Here is an 11,451-nt window from a genome sequence, read left to right as displayed (position 1 = left end):
GCGCAGATAGCCCTCATGTAGCTTTGCGCGAAATTCATAACGAACAAACCAAATTTTAAACTGAAACACATAATATTTATACATATATTTTAGTCAGTTTAGTGCTTCTAGTAATGGCCGAGATAAAAACAAATACATTTATATCATATATATATATATATATATATATATATAAATAAAGAGCTTATGAGCTTTTCACATTTTTCAAAATATTAAAATTTCATGTAATAAACAAAATATATCATTATATTGTGTATTTTTATACCTTTTCTCTGTCGTTAGGTGACTCGAAAGTGGCGAAAAATGACCGGGAATTATAAGGTTCTTAAAACTCGTAAGCTAGTATTGAAGTTGTAACGAAATATTATGAGTAGTTCAGACGTAACTGAGCTGAAAATTAAGATAAAAAAATGGGAAGAATCGTTTTATCGTGAGCATAAGAGAAAACCGGAAAAAGTGAGTATAATTATATTTTTTGCACATATAATTTGTTATATAATAATTTACTATTTTGAAGGACAATAACTTAATAAAGGGGCTGTATCACTAGTAATAGTATGATGTATATATATATATATAATTTGGTTTGCTCTTTTGCAGACAACAGTTAACATGCACTCTGCTCTGGAATTTGCAAATTTAACGTAACAGAAGCAGCTGCGAGATGAACAGTACTAGTGGGCGTAATCATATTTGTTATTACTATTAGCAATGAAGTTTGAACTTTGTAAGCTAGTAGTAGTAATTTAACAAAATGTAAAAATAATGGTATTTTTAGAGTTGGTGTGATACTACAATATAAAATAAATATTATATTTCATACTGATAAAACTTGTTTGTTTGTATGGTTCATCTCGTGATCCCAAACTGACAAAGGCAGTGAGTAGTTCATAAAGCCTTTAAAAGTTTAATGGGCATTTAAATAGTATATATTTATAAAACATCAAAGGCACTGAAGTAACAATGCTTAGTTTTCTATAACACTGAAACGTTTTTGTTAAAATAGAGTAGTGCTAAGCATGACCCAGTTGTTAGCATGTTGGATTGTGGATCTTAGGTTTCATGGTTTGCATCCCTTTACCACCAAATAAAAACTTTACACAAATATTTTTATGGGTATGGATGCATTATAAAAACAATGCTCAAATCCAGCTGTTTGGTCTGACAAGAGTTGGCAGTGAGTGGTATTTACTAGATGTCATCCATGGCTCTTGTCTGTTACTTCCAAATTAGTACAAATAGTCCTTGTGTAGTTTTGTCTTTAAGTTCAACAAACAAACATATGGAGTATTATATTTCTAATATTAATAGTCGTATTCTTTCCAATAGACTGTTTTTTGGTATTTGTAATTAATCTCCTAATTTCTAACACAAAAGTGCTTTTAATCATAGAGATAATTTTCTTTTGAATGTTTATAAATACTTTTATTTCTGTGCATTGTTTTTTAATTATTCTTTTATAAATGTTACCTGTTTGTTTTTTTGTTGTTTAACAGTTATTATATAATACTTATAAATAAAAACAGTAAAAAAAACATGTTTAGTAATTGCTTTGAATAGGTAACACAAACTGATCATAAAATGCTTACAATTAATGAAGCTATGAAAATTGGAATTTTATATTTTTGTTAAAGGTTTATTGTTTTTAATTTACACATTTTGAGTAAATATGTAAATATTCTTACACACCTACCCTTGAGAAAAGTAGAACTTTAGTCCTACTCTTCAGTATTAATGACAGCTATTCCTTTAATAAGCCAATCACCCTATTAGAAAAATAAAACTTTTAATTAATTGGAGTCTAATCTGTCATTTTTCCCAATCTTAAAGTTGTGTCCTTTTATCCCACTTTACTTAGAATACAGCACAAAGAAATCAGAAGTCCTAATATTGTGTGTAAAGATAATGTTTTATAATAAATTATCCCATTTTTAGTTGTATATGGACTTCTTTGTAACAGTGTAACCTATGTACTAAGGATGTTGTTCCATGTTTCAATTTTCATTGTTACTGAAATTAAAATGGGTTTGCATATTTTATAATTTCAGTTTTTCCTTAAACAACTAGTCAAGTACCTATTTGTTGACTAATAAAGTAAAGATTTGTTTGAGCTGAAGAACTAATGGGTTGTAAAAAAAAAAAAAGATAGACATTTCAGTTGAGTAATTGTACAAAATTGATCAAAAGTGATATTCATTAGTCAAAAACTGTAATATTTTTATCGGCCTGCTATATTTTGATTTTATTTTTAAATGCTGATCGTGGGTGGTGCTTTAACGTTAAAAAGAGCACAATAAAGGATAATTCAAAATTATAAACATTATTACAAGCTTATAAACTTCACACTGGAGAAGGTGTGTACAGTGAGATCCATATATCATTTAGGAAAGAAACAAATTATGAACTTTCATGCCACCCTAGCTCTACTTTTCTTCAGTTTTTATGAATATTTAAGCAACATTCCTCATTCTGAACAGTTGCTAGATGGAAACAAGACTGAACAAGATCATCACATTAATTCTGAACTTAAAAAAAATATGAGAAGTTTAAAGAATGATAAATCCCTTTGGCTAGATAATACTCAATCAAGGGTTTTGAAAGAGGTTAAGTTTGGATATTTGAGTCACTTGCTACTATATTTTTCTAAGTCATTAGTAGGCAGTTGCCAGAAGGTTAGAAATTACTCCTCATTTTAAGAGAGATGATCAAAATTTCCCCAAAAATTACAGTGGTGGGAAAATGTTTTGAAAGTCTGATAAAAGATGCCATGCAAAATCACATAACAAAGTTTAAATTTTTTTGAATAGGCATCATGGTTTTACTAGGGGAAAATCCTGCCTTACTAATCTTAGACATTCTTAGAAGAGATTATTGCTTGTATAGATGTGGTGTATCTGGATTTTTCAGAAAATATTTGGCAAGGTGCCTCATAGAAGACTTATTAAAAAATCTATCTCTATAGGTGTGGGAATAGATTGGCACATTGGATAGAAAACTGGCTAGATTGAAGAAAATAGAGGGTTATTATGAATAGAGTTTTCCAACTTTCTGTTCCTGTGGACTCCCTTTGCATAAGACCTTTGGGTCATATAGATGTCTTTTCATGAGCTTTTTCTGTTTTTCCACCCCTCAGATTCTTTTGGTGGATGAAGCTGTATGATTATGAATGCAATTTAACAGTTATTTAACCCCACTCTGAGTTTTATTCTCATCTTTTTGTTTTTTGAAGAAGACAGATTATTGGCAACCTGTCATAAGTCAAATGTTCTTAAACTACTTTTTTGTCATTTCTTGGTTCCAGATGGATGGTTTTTAATTTGAGGTGGTTGTTTTCTTCCAGGCTGTGAATAAACAAAGTTTGATGCATTTCTTCACATTCCAATCTGTCTGACAACCTGTTGTTTCTTCTGGTTTACATATGATGGTTGAAACTTTCAGTTCCCAGCCTTTACCTTTGGGTTGGCTATGTTTTTAATTGGGTCCCAAGGGTATTCACACAGAGAATGCATTTGTTGGACTTACATTTTCACTACATTATTAATGATTGAATTCTTGCCCCATCCAAGTAAGCTTCCTTGACTACTATCTCCCTTCTCCTTTGTGAGTCATTTTGTTTGAGTTGGCTGGTCAAGATTATAAGCCTGTCTTGATCCCCACCCCCTTCATCCAGTATCTGCAGAATCAGCCTTCTCTTTCATGTCTTCAAAACATGCAGTACCTGGTTACCATAGCTCTCATGTCTTTTTTTCTTCCTGCATGAAAGTAGGTTTCTTTTGGAAACTCTAACCTCTCTTGAGTCCCTCGTTCCTCTCAGACATGTTTTTAGGCATCTTCTTCAGTGAAGAATTCCAGGGATCCACTGTCTTCTCATGAATATCTTCCTCCTCATCACTTCTTGTTGTCATGGTGGCTTAATCAGTCCCATGTGATCCTGGACATCTCTTTTCTCTTCCTTCTCTGGATTATATTTGTTCATAGATTCCTCTCTGTCCAGATGGAATGCAGTAATGGATACCTTCACCCTTTCCAGGGTCTGGTCTCCAGAGGAGTTTCTTCTCCATATTAACATCCTTGAGATGTTGCTTGCCATCACTTTCTGTTTCATCTGTCTGGTCATATTGTTGTGATCCACTCAGATAGCTCCATTGTTGTTTCTTACATCAGCCATTAGGGAGGGACCTCTGTTTTCTGACTCTGAACTTTTGCTTTTGGGCCCACAAACACCACAATCAATTAAAATACTAGAACAAACTATGTTAAAATTTACACAAGTTTTTTATTGGTTGTACATTGTAAGGCTTGCTTATTTTGTTCATGTTTTGGTGAAATGTTGTGAATGAAATAAACAAAAGTTTTACTATGTACAACCAATAAAAAAACTTGTGTAATGGTTCAATTGGTTGTTGCCTGTCATAATCTGGGAGCTTTGATGTAGATTGGTTCAACTGTCTTGTCTTCTCTGGTGTTTCAGCGGACTTGTTCCGTCTTTGGAAATACACTCATTGATTCCTATGCGACTTTTTTTACCACCAAGCTTTTCTTCTCACCATTTCAGAACATTGCAGTTATAGATTGGTCAGGAGTGGTCCAATCCCTGTCTATATGTTTATGAACAACTTTCAGTCTTCTCCCCAGTCATTCTCCTTTTCTAATTCTTACAGACCTGTTCAGGGCCTTTTTCATCCATTGTCCTCTTCATCTGGTTTCTTTTCTGGACCGGACTATTTGATTTCTCAGGGCTTTCACATGTACAATTCCCTGTACTATCTTTCTATAATGATGTATTTTTGTATTCTTCCTTGTGGAAGAAATCACTCTGACATTTGTGCTTTGGATGCCTCTTGCACAGTGACTAGTTGATTTTATTCCCAAACCACTCCTTTCTTCCCAAAAATTGGCTTGCCTGGGAAGGTAATTAGGTGTTTCCTTTTTTCACTTTCTCTTCCCTTTCTTCTCTATATGATTATACTTACTTTGATTATCTCTTTTGTCCTGTTAGAGCACTTCACTGTTATGATACTCATACTGTTCTGTTAAAAGACAATCAGCATTCTTTTTTTCATGTCTTTGAATTCCTCTTTTTATTGTGACTTATCCCCTTCCACTTAGCCCATTTGGGTAAAACAACTCATCATCTTATATATTCTTGCATGGGAGATGATGCATTTTGTTTTTTCTTGTCACCTCCCATCAGGTTTATTATCTCACACCTTCTCTTGCCTCTACCCCTTGATGTCCCTTGCGTAAGATCTCACAGGCAGGGATGTGGATGACTCGCAACATATTTGTGTCCCATTACTTATACCACCTTGCAGTTTCATCTGCCTCTGGACTATTGCCTCCCTCTAGTCACTATTATACAATCTTCCCAGAGGCTCTAGGGAGGTAAGTTGTTGATTACTGTTTTCTTTAAGGTTCCTCATCACCGTTATTATATCTCTCTGATAGACAATTGAACACCCTATGTAACTGATGATGCCTCTCAAGGAATAGTTCACTCTCTCCCAAAATTCACATCAAGTGGGGGAAATTAAAGTGTTCAGCTCATCTGCCACTGTTCAGTGTCTGTTGTTGAGATGGAGTTTTCCATGTAATGATTTCAGCAGTATATACATTTCACCTTCTAGGCTGTACTTCAGAAAAAACAAAATAATAGCAGCAGGTGTGGTTCAGTCCCTGGCTAGCATCATCTGTTCCTATTTGCATAACCCATTGCATGGTCTATAAGTGTGGGACCTTATGTGGATGATAGAAAATTCCTGTTTGGTCCATGCACCTCTTCTATCTTTTCCCCTATGCAAATTCCTATCCCTACCTCCCTTTTCTTCTAATGAGGTAATGGAAGAAAACTTGCTTACCAACTCCCAAATCACTGGGAAGGTTGATATGGAGAGTTTCGTTTTGGGTCAATGTGATCCCACTGGCATGAGAATAAGTGGATGTACCCCTCGATTAGAAGTAGAATTGGGGTGTTTACCTAGAAGTATACTACACAAAGAACCAGATCATTCCTGGTGGTTGACATTATACTTGCAATGTCTGCTCTATGAATGGCATTATACTTAAAATGTCTGCTCTGTGAATGGCATAATACTTACAATGTCTGCTCTGTGAATGGCATTATACTTACAATGTCTGCTTTGTGAATGGCATTATACTTACAATGTCTGCTTTGTGAATGGCATTATACTTACAATGTCTGCTTTATGAATGGCATTATACTTACAATGTCTGCTTTATGAATGACATTATACTTACAATGTCTGCTCTATGAATGACATTATACTTACAATGTCTGTTCTATGAATGACATTATACTTACAATGTCTGCTTTATGAATGGCATTATACTTACAATGTCTGCTTTATGAATGACATTATACTTACAATGTCTGCTCTATGAATGACATTATACTTACAATGTCTGCTCTATGAATGACATTATACTTACAATGTCTGTTCTATGAATGACATTATACTTGCAATGTCTGCTCTATGAATGGCATTATACTTACAATGTCTGCTCTGTGAATGGCATTATATTTACAATGTCTGCTCTATGAATGGCATTATATTTACAATGTCTGCTCTATGAATGGCATTAGTTGAATGCTCAATCTAACAGGTACCTTAAAATACTGAATTGCATTCATTATTCAGAAGTGTTGTTGTTGCAGTTATTCATATACTCACTTTGAAACTCTGTTCTCCTAACTTACTTTTTCAATGGAAGTCATTGCAAGAAACATTCAGTAAAATTTTTGTACTTTTAAGTTATCAGCTTCAGTAATTTGAAATTTCTTCCTTAAAAATAATATTTTGTGTTCTTAAGTGTTAAATTGATTTCTTTTAACTTTCATTGGTACCCTAAGTAGTCTCTTGGTCCTTACTTAAAAGTTGGTTAGTTTTATTTGCATTAGATCTTCCCGGTAGTAAGTTTACTAGTTATCGTTTGTAAACTATGAGACATTTGATAGAATTTGCTTGTCTGTTGGAAGGTGTTCCTCAGTGTTAGGTGGATTCATTTTCAACCAAATGCCTATCTCTAAATTGACAAAGTTTCCCGACTTCTCTGTGAAAGAGTTAAGCAGAGCATTTTTGTATGATGACCACATCTCAATATCTAACCCTTGATGTTGACATTATTACCAACAAAAGTTTGCTAGCAGGGTGAATTTCTGAGTTTTTTTTAGTTTTGTGCTTGTTAATTACTTTTACAAGTATGATACATTTATTATAAATGTATAGCTTACACATAGTTAGTGATCAAAAATAATAAGATTATGCTCTCCTTCAAGTCACACAGTTGTTAAAAATCATATAATTGAATTCTTTCAAATCATATACCTGTAGTTTGTTGTTAAGAACTATATGATTATCTGAAAATGTCCAGTTTTTGATAATTTGTATATTAAGCAGTCTTCTTAGGAGCCCTGATGTTATTATATTTTTGTTTTTAATTGATGTCCCCCTCCACTGTTATGTTACATTTTTATGAAAGTTTTCTTTGTTTTCTGTTTGTGCTTTTTTCCTTGTTTACTCCCAGTAAACATAACTATTAAATCATACACAGTTGTATACAAATTCCTATCATTATATCATGTGCTTATTTGTTTCTGTATTAATTAGTTGTTTATTTCTTTTTTTAAGGATGATATAAAAGCTGCTTCAAAAGACGTTCAAGGTAATTTCATTAGTATATTAACACATTTAAGTTTTTTTTTTAAACTATAGTTTGGACTTTGGTATAACCTATACGGAGGCATAGAGTGACTTTGTAAGTTGGTGATTTCCCAGAAAATTAACTGCACCCATGATTGGAAAACTATAAGCTTGTGGGCTGGGGTATCCTGTACAGTTGAGAGTTTTAAGTTGCTTTGGTATGAAATCTCGGGTTTTTTAAAAATTTGTTCAAGAAAATAATACAGTAAATGGAAAATGAAAAAAACTTTTACACTCCCAGAAAACTGAAAAAAATTACTTTACAATTGTTTCAGTTCTACATTTTGTAAATATGAACTACTGATTAATAACTGAATAAAATCCAAATATGTTATGTGTAGAGTTTTAAAAAGTCATACATAGTAAAACTTTCTTTACAACAGGTTAAATGAATTATAAAAACAAAATTTCACTCTGTTTTATGGCTTGCACTGATTGATTACAGAGTCACTGCCTTAGGAAGAAAATGTTTAGGAGTGATAAGAAGCTCCCTATTGGCCAGAATTGTATGTATACTACTGCTTCAGCCAATGAAAATTCTGAAAAATGTATACAGCTATTAGTAACATAAAGAAAAATTTCATAATTACAATAGGTCAAGTGGGGTAGTGGAATTATGGTAATGTAGAATTAAAGCAATGAAACATTGTTGGGAAGAGCATAGAAATACTGGTATTGCACAGCTCGCAAATTTTTAAAATTGATGGTGCATTTGCACAATCGACACTATGCCCTGATCCTGTATAAACTATTGTTTTAAAGTAGTAAATTTCACCCATAAGTAAATGGGCACAGAGCTTTTAATTTAGGTATTTAGGGATCATTGTCTCATACTTTTTGAAGAATAACTGACCATTATAAATACATTTATTTAATTTACATAAGCATAGGAGAATGGGGATAATTGCAGAATATTTTTATTGTGAGAAGTAGTTTGAATGATAATTATGCCTTTAAAAGTAACTTGGTAATAAATATTTCAGATTTGAAAAAGAAAGATAGCTTTAAGAGTTCTACATAAAAGTTATATGTAACATGCTATCAAAAGTGAGGTGAACTGTCTGAGTACTGAGTAATTACATGAATGGTTATTATTTATTCAAGAATAATTTATATCTATTTACCATAACTAGACCATTACAAGATCTACTGGAAACTACGTAATGCAGTCCAACTGAGTGAAAAACAGGTATGTTAGTTGTCTTTAATTTTAGGACAGGTTTTGAATAAACTAGTGTTTGTACATAAATTCACATTATCTTTTAATTCAACATTAATTCATAATCTGAAAGAAAAAAAAAAGAGTTGTGATTTTTTAACTCCTTCAAGTCAATACTCTCCCCTCCCTAAAAAAAAAAGTACTAGATTGACAGTTTGGTCATTAGACAAGATAATTTCAAAAACTCCTGAGCCCTTGATCCTATATAAACTACTGTTTTAAATTAGTAAAAATTTACATAGTTTTTAATTTAGGTATTTAAGATATATATATATATATATATAAAGTACTCTCAAAGCATTGAAATTTTGCCAAAAGTCCTCATGACTTCTGTGAGCATATACCTAAAACATATCTTGAAGCAATAAGTTAAAGATTTGACAACAAATCAAATACATATACTCGCGTACTAAGGTTGTTTATGAATGTCTTTCATATAGTGATTTTATTATGTTTCTAACATTTTACTTGCATTAATCAAATCATATACAGATTGACCAAGGGAGTAAAATATATTAGTAGACTATTCATTCAAAATAAGGAATGCACTTCAAATGTATATATAAAGTATATATATATGTTAAGTACTATGGAATTGAGGTGTTTAAGTTCAAGTTAATAGTATTTATTTATATTCAAGGCTTATAATGATTATAGTTGTGTACTAAAGAAATCTGTCATTCTAAACCAGTGTTATGAGCTAGTGTACATAAATATTGCTTTCAATTTATTAATATTATACTTTACTTTGAATAATAGTTAAATAATCAATATTGTGTGCCGTTTATGTTTATGTAATGAAGAGGTAAGCATTTGTAATTTCAGGTATAACTTGGTAGAAGTTCTAATTTTAAAAAATATATAACTACATGCTTATTTTAATTACTTAGAATATCTACAATTTGCTGTATTGGATAGTTTCACCTAATATATAATACATGAATCTAAAAGTGTTATGACTCAGTGATATTTTGGTTTCTTCATAGGATGACCGTGTGTGGAACAGTTCTCTGAACAAATCTGTAAATTGTGCAATCAATAGTAAATCAGCTGCAAAGAAATCAGCAGTAGTGCATTTTGCTAATAAGCTTAGACAGAATTTTGAAATAAACAAGTCAAGGGTAAGTTGATTTGCAAAATAATTCAACAACTTCAGAAAATTCCTCGTTTCTGTTTGATATATTTTGCTGTTCTACAAAGTTACAGTTTGCATAATTCAAACTTTTAAGTTACTATTCATTTCACTAAGGTTCAAAAATTAATATTGAAAGATAAATAAAAAATTGGGAATTTAAAAACATAGAAAATGGGATCACAAAAAAAGTAAGGAAACAAGGTTGGAGGTAGTACTGTAGACATTATTTACTAAAACTACAAACCCCTATTTTGGCTTCATGATGTTACTTAGAATTACTTTTGATGGAATCAAGATAGAGATTTATAGTTAATGAAGTATTTTCATAAAAATTTTCTTTGTAAATTTATGGAGTCAAAGTGTTAACTCCTTCCTCCAAGTGCAAGTGATTTTCTTGTTAAGATTAAAAGTAGTTTTCTTCAACTGAAAATTGTCAAATTTCATTTTTGTAAACTCTCAAACCTCCTAAACATATTTCAAATGTTTTATGTTTTCTCAGTAAAACTTTATATTTTATCTTATTTTCCACCCCTTAATGCTATACAAGGTTGTTCAATATGACCGATGTAACCCCAGAAAAAAACAACAAAATAAATTTAAATTACCATTTTATTCTTTCTAGAATGACTTCAAATTGTAACATGAAGCTACATTTGTTTATCATAAACAAGTTAAACTCATAACAGTACACATCTGTTTCAAATTAAATTTTATTGTTTTATTGCCCTTTGAACTGTGTATAGCTAATAATCCCACCACACAAATTGTAAGTCATTTGGCAAATGTGTAGCTCAGGGACCCTATCAAATTATGCAAGGCACAAACTACTTGCAAAGTGTAACTTGTGAAATTTTATTATTATTTTTTTCTTTCTTTTATCTAATCTAATTTTATCTAACTTAAAAAGTTTCTAATTGTTACAAAATACACATATATAAAGAATACACATGAAAAAAAGGAAATAAAGTACTTACTTGGGTCTTCTTTTTTTTTTGCTGTCAACTGTTGATGAAACTTAGCTCTACTTTTTTATACTAGTGGTATTACTGTATTAAATAATTTTCTGTTTAATTAAATAATACACCTAAGAACACAATAATAACACGTATAAAGCAGACAATGTCCTATAACTGTCATAATGTTTCTGGCTTTCTAACTATACAATAAGAGCCATTAAAAATTCAACTCAGCTTCTCAATGTGTTTCCCATAGGAATAAAGCTTGAGGTAAAAGTGAAATACACAATTCTCTGTACAGAAACCAATGTAATATAATATGTCATTTGATAGATTAAAACTGGCTTTCTATTGGTTATAAATAATATAGTATTAAATGGTGGAGAGAACTATAGGCAATTTGGGAAAAAGTGAGGATAT

General features: G+C 31.5%; 1 protein-coding gene across 1 annotated transcript in view; it reads left to right on the top strand.

Annotated features, from left to right (window-relative positions):
* Positions 1-301: 301 nt before the first annotated feature.
* LOC106460792 (ATP-dependent DNA helicase Q4-like) overlaps positions 302-11,451 on the top strand; it is a 69,235-nt gene continuing 58,085 nt past the window's right edge. Inside the window, exons 1-4 of the mRNA XM_022387583.1 lie at positions 302-456; positions 7,650-7,683; positions 8,855-8,910; positions 9,927-10,061. Of these exons, the coding sequence (XP_022243291.1) occupies positions 367-456; positions 7,650-7,683; positions 8,855-8,910; positions 9,927-10,061 (315 nt within the window). The 5' untranslated portion in view covers positions 302-366. The remainder of the gene's footprint in view (positions 457-7,649; positions 7,684-8,854; positions 8,911-9,926; positions 10,062-11,451) is intronic.

The sequence above is a fragment of the Limulus polyphemus genome, unplaced genomic scaffold (assembly GCF_000517525.1).
Source record: "Limulus polyphemus unplaced genomic scaffold, Limulus_polyphemus-2.1.2 Scaffold837, whole genome shotgun sequence".
In the NCBI taxonomy this organism is placed as follows: domain Eukaryota; kingdom Metazoa; phylum Arthropoda; class Merostomata; order Xiphosura; family Limulidae; genus Limulus; species Limulus polyphemus.
Note: the sequence above shows the minus strand (reverse complement) of the source record. Positions and strands in the feature narration are given on the sequence as shown.